This window comes from Oncorhynchus mykiss, chromosome 27 (assembly GCF_013265735.2).
Source record: "Oncorhynchus mykiss isolate Arlee chromosome 27, USDA_OmykA_1.1, whole genome shotgun sequence".
Lineage (NCBI taxonomy): Eukaryota > Metazoa > Chordata > Actinopteri > Salmoniformes > Salmonidae > Oncorhynchus > Oncorhynchus mykiss.
Window position 1 is genome coordinate 13,239,631 of NC_048591.1, and position 19,066 is coordinate 13,258,696.

The following is a 19,066-nucleotide window of genomic DNA, read 5'->3' on the forward strand; positions in this document are numbered from 1 at the left end:
AAGGATTTATCTTCCTGAATGAACACCTCCTCAGTATGCCTTGGTCTGTTCTTCTACTTCTCTTCCTATCTTATCACTTCCTCACCATTTTTTTTCTTCTCCCTCTTCCCTCTATCCAGGTCGAGTACGGATCAGCGGAAGGTGCGTTCCCGGGATGCGGCGCGCTGCAGGCGGAGTCTGGAGACGGAGCTGTTCTACAAGTTGGCCCACACCCTGCCCCTCCCCCGCAGAGTCTCCGCCGACCTGGACAAGGCCGCCATCATGAGGGTGACGCTCAGCTTCCTTCGCATGCACCACCTCCGCTCAGGTGGGCTCCCATTGGCCAGTTAGTGGGGCAAAAAAGTATTTAGTCAGCCACCAATTGTGCAAGTTCTCCCACTTAAAAAGATGAGGCCTGTAATTTTCATCATAGGTACACTTCAACTATGACAGACAAAATGAGAAAAAAAATCCTGAAAATCACACTGTAGGATTTTTAATGAATTTATTTGCAAATTATGGTGGAAAATAAGTATTTGATCACCTACAAACAAGCAACATTTCTGGCTCTCACAGACCTGTAACTTCTTCTTTGAGGCTCCTCTGTCCTCCACTCGTTACCTTGATCCAAGATGGCGTAGCAGTAGGACGTATTGTCGTGTTGTGTCCCTTGTATATATATATATCGTTTGTTTTCGTTTTTTTTTTCTTCACATATCTTTAAAACTTTTTGCTGAACCTCAACTTCTTCTAAATACTCTCCTGCAACCCGCCTCACCCAACGTAGCTATTTTTCCTAAAGTATTTATATTTACTTCGGACCTTGGAACCCCTCAACTGAAGCTAGCCAACGAACTACCAGCTTCAGCAAAACATTGCTAGCGGTCTTCAGCTAACCGGTCATCAGCTAACCTTTAGCTCGGAAAGCTCTCGCCAGTTCGAACAACGCGACTCTAACCAGAGCATAACGGACCTATTTATTATTTTATTTTATTTTTCATCCCCGGATTCCCATCGCAAACGGAACATTTTGAGCTCCTGGGCTACAATATCCAGACCCACGACCGGTCCATCGATGTCACTGCATGAAGAGGAATAAACAGATACCCCCATCGCGACGTCCCCAAAGGCTAACTCTCTAGCCCTTGCTATCTCCTTGCTTGCAAATTCGGCCTGCTAACTGCTAGCTTGTTTAGCCCGGTCCGCTAACTGCTACCGTGTTTAGCACCGTCTACTAACTGTTAGCTTGTTAGCACAGGCCTGCTAACCGTCTGAATCGCCGCGTCCCAAACACTCACTGAACCCATATTTACTTTCTACCCCTTTTCGATTTTTAATTTGTTTATACCTTCCGGTAACCTGCCTCACCCAATGTGATACGGAACCGCTATTATCTTTACATTTTTAGAACACACTCAAGAACCTCCAGAAGCTAACCAGCTAACTGGCTACAAGCTATTTGGTCATTGTTAGTTTTCTAACCTGGATAACACTCGCCAGTCCAGCTTCCCTGCCCCATCCACCGCTGCCCCTTGGACACTGATCACTTGGCTACATAGCTGATGCATGCTGGACTGTCCATTAATCACGGTAATCCATTCTGCTTGTTTATGTTTTATCTGTCGGCCCCAGCCGCACTTAGGCTCTGTGTGTAGTTAATCCGACCCTCTCTGCCTAATCAATCGCCATTCTACCTGCTGTTGTTGTGCTAGCTGATTAGCTGTTGTCTCACCTACTGTTTTAGCTAGCTCTCCCAATTCAACACCTGTGATTACTGTATGCCTCGCTGTATGTCTTTCTCAAATGTCAATATGCCTTGTATACTGTTGTGCAGGTTAGTTATCATTGTTTTAGTTTACAATGGAGCCCCTAGTTCCACTCTTTATACCCCTGTTACCTCCTTTGTCCCACCCCCCACACATGCGGTGACCTCACCCATTACAACCAGCATGTCCAGAGATACAACCTCTCTCATCATCACCCAGTGCCTGGGCTTACCTCCGCTGTACCCGCACCCCACCATACCCCTGTTTGCGCATTATGCCCTGAATATATTCTACCATGCCCAGAAACCTGCTCCTCTTATTCTCTGTCCCCAACGCCCTAGGCGACCAGTTTTGATAGCCTTCAGCCGCACCCTCATACTACTCCTTCTCTGTTCCGCGGGTGATGTGGAGGTAAACCCAGGCCCTGCATGTCCCCAGGCACCCTCATTTGTTGACTTCTGTGATCGAAAAAGCCTTGGTTTCATGCATGTCAACATCAGAAGCCTCCTCCCTAAGTTTGTCTTACTCACTGCTCTAGCACACTCTGCTAACCCTGATGTCCTTGCCGTGTCTGAATCCTGGCTCAGGAAGGCCACCAAAAATTCTGAGATTTCCATACCCAACTATAACATCTTCCGTCAAGATAGAACTGCCAAAGGAGGAGGAGTTGCAGTCTACTGCAGAGATAGCCTGCAAAGTAATGTCATACTCTCCAGGTCCATACCCAAACAGTTCGAACTACTAATTTTGAAAATTACTCTCTCCAGAAATAAGTCTCTCACTGTTGCCGCCTGCTACCGACCCCCCTCAGCTCCCAGCTGTGCCCTGGACACCATTTGTGAATTGATCGCCCCCCATCTAGCTTCAGAGTTTGTTCTGTTAGGTGACCTAAACTGGGATATGCTTAACACCCCGGCAGTCCTACAATCTAAGCTAGATGCCCTCAATCTCACTCAAATCATCAAGGAACCCACCAGGTACAACCCTAACTCTGTAAACAAGGGCACCCTCATTGACGTCATCCTGACCAACTGGCCCTCCAAATACACCTCCGCTGTCTTCAACCAGGATCTCAGCGATCACTGCCTCATTGCCTGTATCCGCTATGGAGCCGCAGTCAAACGACCACCCCTCATCACTGTCAAACGCTCCCTAAAACACTTCTGTGAGCAGGCCTTTCTAATCGACCTGGCCCGGGTATCCTGGAAGGACATTGACCTCATCCCGTCAGTTGAGGATGCCTGGTCTTTCTTTAAAAGTAACTTCCTCACCATTTTAGATAAGCATGCTCCGTTCAAAAAATGCAGAACTAAGAACAGATATAGCCCCTGGTTCACTCCAGACCTGACTGCCCTCGACCAGCACAAAAACATCCTGTGGCGGACTGCACTAACATCGAACAGTCCCCGCGATATGCAACTGTTCAGGGAAGTCAGGAACCAATACACACAGTCAGTCAGGAAAGCTAAAGCCAACTTCTTCAGGCAGAAGTTTGCATCTTGTAGCTCCAACTCCAAAAAGTTCTGGGACACTGTGAAGTCCATGGAGAACAAGAGCACCTCCTCCCAGCTGCCCACTGCACTGAGGCTAGGTAACACGGTCACCACCGATAAATCCATGATTATCGAAAACTTCAACAAGCATTTCTCAACGGCTGGCCATGCCTTCCGCCTGGCTACTCCAACCTCGTCCAACAGCTCCCCCCCCCCCCCCCCCCGCAGCTACTCGCCCAAGCCTCTCCAGGTTCTCCTTTACCCAAATCCAGATAGCAGATGTTCTGAAAGAGCTGCAAAACCTGGACCCGTACAAATCAGCTGGGCTTGACAATCTGGACCCTCTATTCCTGAAACTATCCGCCGCCATTGTCGCAACCCCTATTACCAGCCTGTTCAACCTCTCTTTCATATCGTCTGAGATCCCCAAGGATTGGAAAGCTGCCGCAGTCATCCCCCTCTTCAAAGGGGGCGACACCCTGGACCCAAACTGTTACAGACCAATATCCATCCTGCCCTGCCTATCTAAGGTCTTCGAAAGCCAAGTCAACAAACAGATCACTGACCATCTTGAATCCCACCGTACCTTCTCCGCTGTGCAATCTGGTTTCCGAGCCGGTCACGGGTGTACCTCAGCCACGCTCAAGGTACTAAACGATATCATAACCGCCATCGATAAAAGACAGTACTGTGCAGCCGTCTTCATAGACCTTGCCAAGGCTTTCGACTCTGTCAATCACCGTATTCTTATCGGCAGACTCAGTAGCCTCGGTTTTTCGGATGACTGCCTTGCCTGGTTCACCAATTACTTTGCAGACAGAGTTCAGTGTGTCAAATCGGAGGGCATGCTGTCCGGTCCTCTGGCAGTCTCTATGGGGGTGCCACAGGGTTCAATTCTCGGGCTGACTCTTTTCTCTGTATATATCAATGATGTTTCTCATGCTGCGGGCGATTCCCTGATCCACCTCTACGCAGACGACACCATTCTATATACTTCCGGCCCGTCCTTGGACACTGTGCTATCTAACCTCCAAACGAGCTTCAATGCCATACAGCACTCCTTCCGTGGCCTCCAACTGCTCTTAAACGCTAGTAAAACCAAATGCATGCTTTTCAACCGTTCGCTGCCTGCACCCGCACGCCTGACCAGCATCACCACCCTGGATGGTTCCGACCTTGAATATGTGGACATCTATAAGTACCTAGGTGTCTGGCTAGACTCTAAACTCTCCTTCCAGACCCATATCAAACATCTCCAATCGAAAATCAAATCAAGAGTCGGCTTTCTATTCCGCAACAAAGCCTCCTTCACTCACGCCGCCAAACTTACCCTAGTAAAACTGACTATCCTACCGATCCTCGACTTCGGCGATGTCATCTACAAAATTGCTTCCAACACTCTACTCAGCAAACTGGATGCAGTTTATCACAGTGCCATCCGTTTTGTCACTAAAGCACCTTATACCACCCACCACTGCGACTTGTATGCTCTAGTCGGCTGGCCCTCGCTACATATTCGTCGCCAGACCCACTGGCTCCAGGTCATCTACAAGTCCATGCTAGGTAAAGCTCCGCCTTATCTCAGTTCACTGGTTACGATGGCAACACCCATCCGTAGCACGCGCTCCAGCAGGTGTATCTCACTGATCATCCCTAAAGCCAACACCTCATTTGGCCGCCTTTCGTTCCAGTTCTCTGCTGCCTGTGATTGGAACGAATTGCAAAAATCGCTGAAGTTGGAGACTTATCTCCCTCACCAACTTCAAACATCTGCTATCTGAGCAGCTAACCGATCGCTGCAGCTGTACATAGTCTATTGGTAAATAGCCCACCCATTTTCACCTACCTCATCCCCATACTGTTTTTATTTATTTATTTTTCTGCTCTTTTGCACACCAATATCTCTACCTGTACATAACCTTCTGATCATTTATCACTCCAGTGTTAATCTGCATAATTGTAATTATTTGCCTACCTTCTCATGCCTTTTGCACACAATGTATATATAGACTTTCCTTTTTTCTACTGTGTTATTGACTTGTTAATTGTTTACTCCATGTGTAACTCTGTGTTGTCTGTTCACACTGCTATGCCTTATCTTGGCCAGGTCGCAGTTGCAAATGAGAACCTGTTCTCAACTAGCCTACCTGGTTAAATAAAGGTGAAATAAAAAAATAAAAAAATAAAAAAATAAATAAAATATTAATGGTACCTGTTTGAACTTTTTATCAGTATAAAAGACACCTGTCCACAACCTCAGTCACACTCCAAACTCCACTATGGCCAAGACCAAAGAGCTGTCAAAGGACACCAGAAACAAAATTGTAGACCTGCACCAGGCTGGGAAGACTGAATCTGCAATAGGTAAGCAGCTTGGTTTGAAGAAATCAACTGTGGGAGCAATTATTAGGAAATGGAAGACATACAAGACCACTGATAATCTCCCTCGATCTGGGGCTCCATGCAAGATCTCACCCCGTGGGGTTAAAATGATCACAAGAACGGTGAGCATAAATCCCAGAACCACATGGGGGGGACCTAGTGAATGACCTGCAGAGAGCTGGGACGAAAGTAACAAAGCCTACCATCAGCAAGGGCATTGAAGATGAAAAGTGGCTGTGTCTTTCCGCATGACAATGATTCCAAACACACCGCCTGGGCAACGAAGGAGTGGCTTCGTAAGAAGCATTTCAAGATCCTGGAGTGGCCTAGCCAGTCTCCAGATATCAACCCCATAGAACATCTTTGGAGGGAGTTGAAAGTCCGTGTTGCCCAGCAACAGCCCCAAAACATCACTGCTCTAGAGGAGATCTGCATGGAGGAATGGGCCAAAATACCAGCAACGGTGTGTGAAAACCTTGTGAAGACTTACAGAAAACATTTGACCTCTGTCATTGCCAACAAAGGCTATAACAAAGTATTGAGAAACTTTTGTTATTGACCCAAATACTTATTTTCCACCATAATTTGCAAATTCATTAAAAATCCTACAATGTGATTTTCTGGATTTTTTAAATTTATTTTGTCTGTCATTTGAAGTGTACCTATGATATAAATTACAGGCCTCTCATCTTTTTAAGTGGGAGAACTTGCAATTGGTGGCTGACTAAATACTTTTTTGCCCCACTGTGTGTCCATGTCCTGTACTCTGGTTGAGAGAGCCAGGCCTACTTTCGTTATTACTTTCCAAGTAGTAACCAACTCCCAAGATGGTGGTAGTCCAGGCCAAGCAGGTTCTGACATGACATGGGGTGTGTTTTCTAATGTGTGTTTTATGTCATTGCAGGGGACACGAGTGAGGACCGCGTCACAGATGGGGACGAGGACACGGTGGATGCGTTCTACCCCCGGGCGCTGGCAGGCTTCATCCTGGTGATGACCGAGGAGGGGGATATGATTTACCTGGGTGACAGCGTCAGCAAACACCTGGGCATCCCACAGGTACATACAGCCCTATGTTCTTGGCAACGTCTGGGTCATGGGTTCGATTCCCACTGGGACGATCCATATGAAAATGAATGCACTCACTGTTGTAAATCTCTTTTGAATAAAAAGCATCTACTAATGGCATATAGTAGTACTATAGCCGTTTACAATTCCACTGCTGTTGTGTGTTGTTCCCATGTGTTTACAATCAGGCTGTATCCACAAAGTTCTATTGAGATTCAGGTAGAATGAATCAGTTAAAGACTTAGTAGAATGCAGACATGATACACTTCCTGCTCGTCGAACATCTCATTCTAAAATCAAGGGCATTAATATGGAGTTGGTCGCCCCTTTGCTATAACAGCCTCTACTCTTCTGGGAAGACTTTCCACTAGATGTTGGAACATTGCTGCGAGGACTTGCTTCCACTCAGCCACAAGAGCATTAGTGAGGTCGGGCACTGATGTTGGGCAATTAAGCCTGGCTCGCAATCAGCGTTCCAATTCATCCCAAAGGTGTTTGATGGGGTTGAGGTCAGGGCTCTGTGTAGGCCAGTTAAGTTATTCCAGACCAATCTCGGCAAACCATTTCTGTATGGACCTCGCTTTGTGCACGAGGGCATTTTCATGCTGAAACAGGAAATCCCCAAACTGTTGCCATAAAATTGGAAGCACAGAATCATCTAGAATGTCATTGTATGCTGTAGCGTTAATGTCCCTTCACTGGAACTAAGGGGCCAAGCCCGAACCATGAAAAACAGCCCCAGACCATTATTCCTCCTCCACCAAACTTTACAATTGGCACTTTGCATTTCGGGCAGGTAGCGTTCTCCTAGCATCCGCCAAACCCAGATTCGTCCATGGGACTGCCAGATGAAGCGTGATTCATCACTCCAGAGAACGCTTTACACCACTCCAGCCAACGCTTGACATTGTGCATAGTGATCTTAGGCTTGTGTGTGGCTGCTTGGCCAAGGAAACCCATTTCATGAATCTCCTGATGAACAGTTCTTGTACTGACGTTGCAAACTGCAGAGGCAGTTTGGAACTTGGTAGTGAGTGTTGCAAACAAGGACAGACGATTTTCACACTTTGCGACCTTCAGCACCCGACGGTCCCGTTCTGTGAGCGTGTGTGGCCTACCACTTCATGGCTGAGCCGTTGTTGCTCCTAGACGATATACAGTGCCTTGCGAAAGTATTCGGCCCCCTTGAACTTTGCGACCTTTTGCCACATTTCAGGCTTCAAACATAAAGATATAAAACTGTATTTTTTTGTGAAGAATCAACAACAAGTGGGACACAATCATGAAGTGGAACGACATTTATCGGATATTTCAAACTTTTTTAACAAATCAAAAACTGAAAAATTGGGCGTGCAAAATTATTCAGCCCCTTTACTTTCAGTGCAGCAAACTCTCTCCAGAAGTTCAGTGAGGATCTCTGAATGATCCAATGTTGACCTAAATGACTAATGATGGTAAATGCAATCCACATGTGTGTAATCAAGTCTCCGTATAAATGCACCTGCACTGTGATAGTCTCAGAGGTCCGTCAAAAGCGCAGAGAGCATCATGAAGAACAAGGAACGCACCAGGCAAGTCCGAGATACTGTTGTGAAGAAGTTTAAAGCCGGATTTGGATACAAAAATATTTCCCAAGCTTTAAACATCCCAAGGAGCACTGTGCAAGCGATAATATTGAAATGGAAGGAGTATCAGACCACTGCAAATCTACCAAGACCTTGCCGTCCCTCTAAACTTTCAGCTCATACAAGGAGAAGACTGATCAGAGATGCAGCCAAGAGGCCCATGATCACTCTGGATGAACTGCAGAGATCTACAGCTGAGGTGGGAGATTCTGTCCATAGGACAACAATCAGTCGTATATTGCACAAATCTGGAAGAGAGGCAAGAAAGCCATTTCTTAAAGATATCCATAAAAAGTGTTGTTTAAAGTTTGCCACAAGCCACCTGGGAGACACACCAAACATGTGGAAGAAGGTGCTCTGGTCAGATGAAACCAAAATTGAACTTTTTGGCAACAATGCAAAACGTTATGTTTGGCGTAAAAGCAACACAGCTCATCACAATGAACACACCATGCCCACTGTCAAACATGGTGGTGGCAGCATCATGGTTTGGGCCTGCTTTTCTTCAGCAGGGACAGGGAAGATGGTTAAAATTGATGGGAAGATGGATGGAGCCAAATACAGGACCATTCTGGAAGAAAACCTGATGGAGTCTGCAAAAGACCTGAGACTGGGACGGAGATTTGTCTTCCAACAAGACAATGATCCAAAACATAAAGCAAAATCTACAATGGAATGGTTCAAAAATAAACATATCCAGGTGTTAGAATGGCCAAGTCAAAGTCCAGACCTGAATCCAATCGAGAATCTGTGGAAAGAACTGAAAACTGCTGTTCACAAATGCTCTCCATCCAACCTCACTGAGCTCGAGCTGTTTTGCAAGGAGGAATGGGAAAAAATGTCAGTCTCTCGATGTGCAAAACTGATAGAGACATACCCCAAGCGACTTACAGCTGTAATCGCAGCAAAAGGTGGCGCTACAAAGTATTAACTTAAGGGGGCTGAATAATTTTGCACGCCCAATTTTTCAGTTTTTGATTTGTTAAAAAAGTTTGAAATATCCAATAAATGTCGTTCCACTTCATGATTGTGTCCCACTTGTTGTTGATTCTTCACAAAAAATACAGTTTTATATCTTTATGTTTGAAGCCTGAAATGTGGCAAAAGGTCGCAAAGTTCAAGGGGGCCGAATACTTTCGCAAGGCACTGTATGTGTATGTGCTCCATATATGTGCTTCCTTTTCTTCTTTCAGAATAGGTTGTCGTCTCTGAGAACCCTCATTCTACAGAAATATATATTTTTTTCTTAACTTTATATATTATAATTGTATTTTCTTTTTTTATCAGAAATTGACGTGTAGCCATGCAATAATACAATCAACAGTCATTACAAATAATCATCCCACAATAGTGACGTGGAAGCTAAAAGTTAATGGTCCCATAGATTACCCCGCAGGACAAATCTAAGAGTCTGGTTGGATTGCCAAGAAAATGCAGACATCATCCTGTTTGTAGAAGTTAGCAAATACAAGCTACAAAGCACCTGGTGTGATATTCTCTGACTTAGTATTTTGAGAGAACCTGCACTGCAGCATTTCAGAATCTGTAATTCATGGGAAGGGGCCTGTGTGGTATTGTATTGACATGGTTGTATTGTTATTATGTTGTTTAGCTGGAGTTGCTGGGTCAGAGTGTGTATGACTTTGTCCACCCATGTGACCAAGAGGAGCTACGGGAACTCCTGGCGCCTAGGCCAGGTGAGACAAACCACCCTTTGTATGTTTGTGTGTGCATTCATACGTACTAGTGTGTGTGAGTGACTGCATGCATATGTGTGTGTGTGTGTGTGTGTGTGTGCGTGTGTGTGTCTATGTTCATCATGCATGCTCACATAGGTTCCAACTCTACCATCTCTCCAATCCAGGTGTGTCCAAGAAGAAACCAGTGCAGCAACACACAGAGATTAACTTCTTCCTTAGGATGAAGAGCACTCTGACTAGTAGAGGGCGCACTGTCAACATAAAGTCTGCCACCTGGAAGGTACGTCTGTCCCCAAGAATCCTCCAGATGTGACGCTTGGCATTCAGGCCAAAGAGTTCAATCTTGGTTTCATCAGACCAGAGAATCTTTTTTTTCTCATGGTCTGAGAGTCCTTTAGGTTCCTTTTGGCAAACTCCAAGCGGGCTGTCATGTGCCTTTTACTGAGGAGTGGCTTCCCTCTGGCCACTGTACCATAAAGGCCTGATTGGTAGAGTGCTGCAGAGATGGTTGTCCTTATGGAAGGTTCTCCCATCTCCACACAGGAACTCTGGAGCTCTGTCAGAGTGACCATCAGGTTCTTGGTCACCTCCCTGACCAAGGTCCTTCGCCCCCGATATCTCAGTTTTGGCTGGGCGGTCAGCTCTAGGTATTCTTGGTGGTTCCAAACTTCTTAGATTTCAGAATTATGGAGGCCACTGTTTTCTTGGGGACCTTCAATGCTGCAGTAATTTTTTGGTACCCTTCCCCAGATCTGTGCCTCTACATAATCCTGTCTCGGAGAACTACGGACAATTCCTTCGACTTTATGGCTTGAGTTTTTCTGACATGCACTGTCAACTGTTAGACCTTTATATAGACAGGTGTGTGCCTTTCCAAAACATGTCCAATCAAATGTATTTACCACCGGTGGACTCCAAGTTGTAGACACATCTCAAGGATGATCAATGGAAACAGGATGAACCTGAGCTCAATTTTGAGTCTCAATGCAAAGGGTCTGAATATTTATGTAAACATTTCTAAAAATCTGTTTTCGCTTTGTCATGGGGTATAGATTGATGACGATTTTTATTTAATCCATTTTAAAATAAGGCTGTAACATAACAAAGTCAAGGGGTCTTAATACTTTCCGAATGCACTGTACCTGCTGTCAACTTGTGCACTAGGTTAATATATGAAGCAGATGGCGTTCTTCATTTTGCCTGTTTCATTATGAAGTCGTTCCCCAAGCAGCTTATTGAGTCAGTCACGTGGTATATTGGTTTGCAAAGAGCACACAGAGCAAATGGAAGCGTTGTGACGTGCCGATCCATCCACAGAGAGGTGATCAAGTTACACTTGAAACTCACAACTGTTTGCTAGCTAAATTTTGTCCAGCTATACATTTGGTTTGCTAAGTTGCTAGCTTGCAAGATTTACAGCAGAGACTAGTCCCCTCCTTGATCAAGATTCTTGCTGTTAGGCTGGACAATAGAACGAGTCAAAATTCACCCAAGGCTGAGAGGTTGATCCAGGCGATAACACACAGCTTTATTTTCTTAACATTTCTGGACTTTTTGTGGAGTAAACATTTTTGACCATTGCAAATCATATTTTTTTCCTAACCCCTAACATTAACCCCTAAACCTAACCTTAACCCCCAAACTCTAAACCTAACCCTTAAGCTTAAAATCGCATGTGAACAAATTCAGGACATGAAAGAAGTCCTGACTTTTCAAAAAAGTTGTTTTCCTACCTTGTCAGGACATATGGGTGAGTTGTTAGGACGTTGGGGTACTGATAAGATAGGAAAACAAGTGTACACACACACACACGTGCACCGACACACAGGGCAGGGGTCCATCAGAGACCATGACGGTCAAAAAGCCTTGACCCAGTTACGCTCTGGACTCCAGTAGAGGTGTGTTATTGGGGTGAGTCTGTGTTCTCACTCTTGGCCATGTTACAAGGGTGCCACATCCCAATTTAACACTGTCAATCCAGCACCTCTCCATCTTTCAGTTAGTTGGTCTGCGCCAGAGCTCTGGTCTAAAGTAGTGCACTTTATAGGGAATAGGGTGCCATTTGGGATGGGAGCCTTACTCTTCTATTGAAGAATCCTTTAAATGTTTTCACTTTCTTCTAACAGGGCATGTCTAGCTTCAAGTCCCACTGTGAATGTTGCTTAACATAGTCCGTCTGCCCTGAGTTGACGCTACAACAGAGATGGGCTACACGTGGTATCAAGTATCAATTCCCACACAAAATAAAATGAGCAACTGCAGCCCCTTATGATGAGTTCAGATTTGTTTGTGTCCCCCATCCCTGCTCTACAACATTCACATGGGTCCTGATGCCCATTCATGTGCCCTGTAAGTATATATGGATAGCCATTGTTATCTTACTGCAGTCTGTGGCCCCCAGGTGCTGCACTGTACAGGCCACATGCGTGTGTGCTGCAGTGGCGAGGATTCATCACCTCCTGCAGGCAGCTTCATGACAGTGCTGTGTGAGCCCATCCCCCATCCGTCTAGTGTGGAGTTCCCCTTGGACCGGAGCACGTTCCTCACTCGACACAGCATGGACCTGTGCTTCACACACTGCGATGGCAGGTGAGGCTGAGCGAACACACACTTTTGTGCCGGTTCTGTTGCAAAACATTTCTTCAACGTGATGTAAAATATGTTGGGTTCTTAAACGGAAGTTGTAGTTGATTTAAATGTTATGATTTCCACGCGTTGCCATTCCAATCCGAAAAGTGTTTGGCTCCAGCTGCCCTTCTACAAATGAATGGGGGGGCAGGACCGAGTTTGGGAAACCCTGCTTGATAGTGGAGGGAAGTCCTGGGGTCGCTTCCAACTTCTTCCAGACGCAATTTTTATTTTTTAAGAGCGACACGACTGAACTGCAATTTCCGTTTAAGAACAAAATGCAACTCAACAGCGTTTGGAGTGAAGTTTTGTTTTGCAAAACGTTTTTGCAACAGAATCACAGAATACACCCATGATTAAACCAGACCGAACGCTCACTTTTAGGCTAGTACACACACACACACACACACCCACATCCCGTTAGCCGGTAATAGCAGGCTTTTGTTCGAACAAGTTAATTTTATTTTTTTGCAGATGGAAATACGTTTGACTGGGCATATCAGTCTATAGGTTAATTTGCATAATCTAGTGAAATTTAATTGGTGCGTGTGTACAGTATATTTGTTATGTAGGTGTACAGTATATTTGTTATGTAGGGGTACAGTATATTTGTTATGTAGGGGTACAGTATATTTGTTATGTAGGGGTACAGTATATTTGTTATGTAGGGGTACAGTATATTTGTTATGTAGGGGTACAGTATATTTGTTATGTAGGGGTACAGTATTTATGTAGGGGTACAGTATTTATGTAGGGGTACAGTATTTATGTAGGGGTACAGTATATTCGTTATGTAGGGGTACAGTATTTATGTAGGTGTACAGTATATTCGTTATGTAGGTGTACAGTATTTATGTAGGTGTACAGTATATTTGTTATGTAGGGGTACAGTATATTTGTTATGTAGGGGTACAGTATATTCGTTGTATCTTATTTATCACCCGCATACAGATACAGAGCCTTTGAGTGGAAAATCTGTCAGACCTCACAAGAGGTGCTGCTGCACCTGGGAACTCTGAAAATACGAGGTCAAATCATGACATCTGTGATCTTCAGGTTTGAAAGTCGGAGCTATAGCAAGAGGCCCGTGTTGGAATTCCGAGTTGGATGACTGTTCAAAACAAATTTCACAACAAAAGTTTTCCCGTTAATTGCATTCAGAATTCAGTAAGAAGGACCGCACGTCGTTGCATCCTCGACTTGCATGTTCTGTTAATACGAGTTACCATATTCTAAAAGTGGTTTCTGTCACTCTGAGCACCGTGGGTAGACTCCCTAATCAGGTTACGCACTTAGTGCATATTGGTCCGGTACATTTCTCAAATATCTGGTCAATTAAAATGTTGCCGGTCAAATGTCCTCTGTCACATTTTCCGAACAGAAACCCTGATACACACACACACACACACACACGCAATGTAAAGGGGATTGTCAAGTGAATAAAAGCTGGGGTTGGAACCGGTTCAGGGAACCGCACCAAAAAACGTAAAAGAGGAACGGAAACAGAACCGGCAACGAAAGTGTTCAATCTCCAGTGTTCCGGAACAGAACCGTTATTTTCAAATCTTGAGAACCGTTTAATAATATTTTTTGTTTAAAATATATGCATAATATCTAGTATATAATGATGTAATTCAGTGAAGTGCTGATGCTAGTAATAGCCTAAACACATTCCAAGTCATGCCATGATGTTCAGAACTTCAAGCCCCCTAAAAGTTCACCCCTTTTTCTCGCTCTCTCACCACTCATGAAATTTCAGTCGCACCTGCACTTGTATGCCCAATCAAACCACATGTAAACTACTTGCTCACCTGTTCCGTAGCAAGCTTCTCTATCTACGCTAATTGGTGGAGTAAATGAATGAGCTGAATGTAAAATAATGTTGATTTCACAAGTTAAAAAAATTACGAAAAGGAACTAAATAAACCATTACTTTTGGGTGGATTTGACCCGGTTCAGAACTTTATTATATTATAGGAGTTCAGAACAGAATGATTGGGAAATGATTTTGGTTCCCAACCCCTGAATAAAAGAGGAGCAGTTGCCGATATATCAATCATAAATCAATTATATTTCATATGTTGCAACAGGGAGACAACCTCCAACATAGAAAAAGTCTGCCTGGACTCCTCGGATAAGGCCCTTCATCCACTATCAGCAGACAACTGTTCTGTCAACAAGGTCATTAAATATTCTCAGACTGCAGCTAAATCAGTGGCCTTAGCCACCGTCGGCACAGATTACCAGAAAGTATACCATCGGCACTTAAACAGGTCAAAGGTCTGTTTTTAAGAAGTTAAAAGATATCAGTAGTCAGTTAAAACGGATAATTATAGACTAACAGAAAACTACTTAACCAAACATGTCATTAACATAGCAGCACCCACTCGTAGCACGTGCTCCAGCAGGTATATCTCACTGGTCACCCCAAAGCCAATTCCTCCTTTGGTCATCTTTCCTTCCAGTTCTCTGCTGCCAATGACTGGAACGAACTGCAAAAATCTCTGAAGCTGGAGACTCGTATCTCCCTCACTAGCTTTAAGCACCAGCTGTCAGAGCAGCTCACGGATCACTGCACCTGTTACATAGCCCATCTGTAAACAGCCCATCTATCTACCTACCTCATCCGCATACAGTATTTATTTATTTATTTATTTATTTATTTATTTATTTATCTTGCTCCTTTGCATCCCAGTATCTCTACTTGCACATTCATCTTCTGCACATCTACCATTCCAGTGTGTAATTGCTATATTGTAATTACTTCACCACCATGGCCTATGTATTGCCTTAACTCCCTTATCTTACCTTATTTGCACTCACTGTATATAGACTTTTTGTTTTCTTTTGTTCTACTGCATTATTGACTGTTTTGTTTATTCCATGGGTAACGCTGTGTTGTTGTATGTGTCAAATTGCTATGCTTTATCTTGGCCAGGTCGCAGTTGCAAATGAGAACTTGTTCTCAACTAGTCTACCTGGTTAATAAATAAAGGTGAAATTTAAAATAAAATAAACATTATATTAGCATGGCTAATTCCAGTTTCACCTCCTAGGGGAATGTATCCCTCGGGGTCTCTCCACATATACAATTATATTTATAACATATCATTAACAAATAAAATACAGGAAATCATTTAATAAAATCATTTCCCACTACACACAGACAGCTGGAGATGGTCATCCCCATACCGCGGGAAAGTTTATAACCATTGTTGCCCGCTCTCAGCGGGGCTCATAGAATTACAATAACTCATAACTAATTTACCCCAGCAGATTAAGATACCATGTTATACCATTCCCTCTTGCAATACTACCATACTACATCATCTCTGGTTGTTGACTCCAAGCTGACCTCTCACTCCTGACACCTCCTTCTGTCTCCACTGTCTTGCCAGGGTGTCAGAGCTAGTAGGATACGAGCCAGAAGATCTGATTGGCAAATCTGCCTACAAATTCCATCATGCCCTGGACTCAGATCATGTGACCAAGAGCCTGCACATCCGTGAGTCTCTGAGAGCAGTGTGGATTGTAGATGGAAGGGCCCATGCTAAAACATTGGTTTCACTGAACTAGACCGCAGTCCAAATTCAAAGTAGACAGCCCTCGGCCCTAAACGTAAAGTGTCACATTTACATGGCTAGCTAGTTTTATAGTTTGGTCATTTATTCCAATACATTTCAGAATTCCCAAACATGTTTATGAAGCTAGCTACTTTTTATAGGGTCCTCATTATGACACTAAGCAATTTGCCAATGATAAAATCATTGTAATCTGTATATATACATATATAATATTTTTTAATGCAAGCTAGCTTCATAATTTTGTCTGACATGCCGAAAAATGCAGCAGTTTTGATTAAATGTGACACTTTACGGCCACCGAAGTATGACGTGACTACAGTTTGCATTGAATTGTGGGTCATATCAAACACCACAAGTGATTAGTTCTTCACTCGCTCCCTTGAGCAAAATCAAGTGCTGAGGGGGCAATGTTACATCTTGATCACACCGATAGTGTTATTGTGCGAAATAGTAAGCAGCATCATCTGGATATGTGTGCAACAAATGTTCAACATTCACCTTCTGCTACCATTTGTCAAGCCGTCTACCAGACAGTTTGACGCTTACGTTCAATAAATCCAACATCTGCACCACACAGAACGTAATGCAACTGTCTCTGCAACGCAGTGCTGCAAGGAAATGAATATACTTCTGGTGTACCAAAATGCCATGACGCTGTCAATCAAACTGCATCCAGTTTAGACTGGGATTTCCTCCAAGGGAAAGTGACTAGCACGAGGGCTGAGGGGGGTCAAAATAACGTGTTTGGACTGCAGCCCTAGTCTCCTTTGTAACTTTATCATGTGACAAATGACAGTACTATGAGAGTATGTGTAACACTGTAACGTGTTATGCCTGTGAGTGATGCGTAAGTAACTTGACACTGTGAGTACTGGGGACGAAGTGTTGTTGTGACAGCTGTTGTCGGGCAGACTTGATATGCTACTGTTCAGCCTTTCCTCCTGGGTGCATGTGGGAAGCAGACTGGTCAGTGTGAACAGAGCCATGGACAAAGACATCAGAGCTACTGCTAGGCTCTGCTCGAATGCATAGGGGTGTTTCTCAATATGCATACTACCATGCTCCACAATCTCATGCTCTGAGTGCATTCTCCCAGGACGTTCTCTTGAGCATGTTCTTGTGAGGATGAGAGTGTGGAGAACACAAACATTACATTTAAGAAGCACTCGCACTCCCCCTTACTGTATTACCTCACACTATACCTCCCCATTCCCTGAACCTTCTTCCAGCCAGGGTAATGGCAACAATGGAGACCAAACAAGATATACACAAAGCAAACATTGTACTTCATAATTATCAGCTAGCTATACTGACTTGCCTAGTAAATAAAGGTTTAATAAATGTGAATCATTATAATCTAACTAGCCAGCTAGTTAAACAGGCAAAAATGACCTAAAACTGTTTTGCAAGGTCAATTCTTCGTGGGTAGTTGGCCACAAATAATTGTTAGCTAGCCAGTTAGACCTACTGACTTACGCTTTGATCAAACCGATAGTTTTATTACGCGAAATAGTAAGCAGCATCATCTGGATATGTGTCCAACAAAAGTTCAACATTCGCCTTCTGCTACCATTTCTGCCAAGCCGTCTACCAGACAGTTTGACGCTTACGTTCGATAAATACAATGGATGCACCACACAGAACGCACTGCAACTGCCTCTGCAACGCAACGCTGCAAGGCAAACGTAGCATTCCATTGGAAATTAATTGAACTTCTGGTGTACCAAAATGCAATAACGCTGTTGTTACTCTGGGCTCGCAATCTACGCACAATACTGTGGGTATTGTAGGCAGGGTAACATCTCAAAATTAACACAGCATGTATTTATTAATGCATCAAGATAGAATATTGTATTCTGACAACATATGAGATGTGAATGGGCAACATTTAATTCCAAAGTCTGAGTTTATTTTTCTCTCGCTTCAGCTCAAAGAATGGCTGCCATTGATTTTCAAGAAATGTGCGTATTTCTTTTACGTGGTTGCTTCATATATCTGTGCATACTTTCCGTTGAAGCTTGTATCGACGCATGCTTCAAAATACATTCAAACGGGAGTACGCATTCGAGAAGTGCCCTCTGTACTCCGTTTCGCATACTTTGATTTAGACCGGCATGGTAGTATGCATTTAGAGAAACATCCATAGTCTATCATCAGACCACTGAGGCTTTGAGTAGCAACAATCATCACAGAGTTCTGATAAATGTAACAGCTGCGTAGTGGAGCGAGATACTCAACGCTTTTTTATTTAAAAAAAAAATATATATCCATCAAATATTGACTGAAATTATATCAGAAACAATTGTATAATAACAGACACGTATGTAATTCATCAGTTTTGGTGGGAATTCAGGTTTCATCTTTGACATATAATGTTATTTTGTGACAACCTAAAGCTTTCACCGTAGATTCCACTCATTCATGGTTGTTTTTTTGTCAAATCCTCTTGTATATTCAATATTAAGTGGTGACGATCTTTTTAAGAAAATTATAACCCCCAGTTTTATAATACAAATGCTGTGCTCTATAATTGACCAACGCTCAAATAGTTTACATTGTGTGGAAGATCGAAACCCGTATTTAGGAGATTTGGTGAGTTACTTTGTGAACATTTCAAATTATTTAATTATAACTTTTTTTAATGGCCCATAAAGGAACACTCACCTGTACAAAGATCGCTTTCTCCTCTGTCTTGTGGTATAAATATCGTCTTTGTGCATTTTAATCCCCATCCACGTGTCGGCGTTGTAAAAGATGCCGATCAAAATCTTCATATCGCTGTTGACATTTTGAAGGGAACCAGCATGTGTTTGAGCGGTTATGACAGACATTAGCGCAAAC

At 43.7% G+C, this 19,066-nt stretch overlaps 1 protein-coding gene across 1 annotated transcript in view; it reads left to right on the top strand.

The window, feature by feature from the left end:
* Nucleotides 1-19,066, top strand: part of LOC110507593 (hypoxia-inducible factor 1-alpha-like) — a 30,907-nt gene that overhangs the window by 6,100 nt on the left and 5,741 nt on the right. The window contains exons 2-7 of the mRNA XM_036964854.1: nucleotides 120-307; nucleotides 6,525-6,679; nucleotides 9,926-10,010; nucleotides 10,178-10,293; nucleotides 12,415-12,602; nucleotides 16,040-16,146. Coding sequence (XP_036820749.1) covers nucleotides 120-307; nucleotides 6,525-6,679; nucleotides 9,926-10,010; nucleotides 10,178-10,293; nucleotides 12,415-12,602; nucleotides 16,040-16,146 — 839 coding nt within the window. The remainder of the gene's footprint in view (nucleotides 1-119; nucleotides 308-6,524; nucleotides 6,680-9,925; nucleotides 10,011-10,177; nucleotides 10,294-12,414; nucleotides 12,603-16,039; nucleotides 16,147-19,066) is intronic.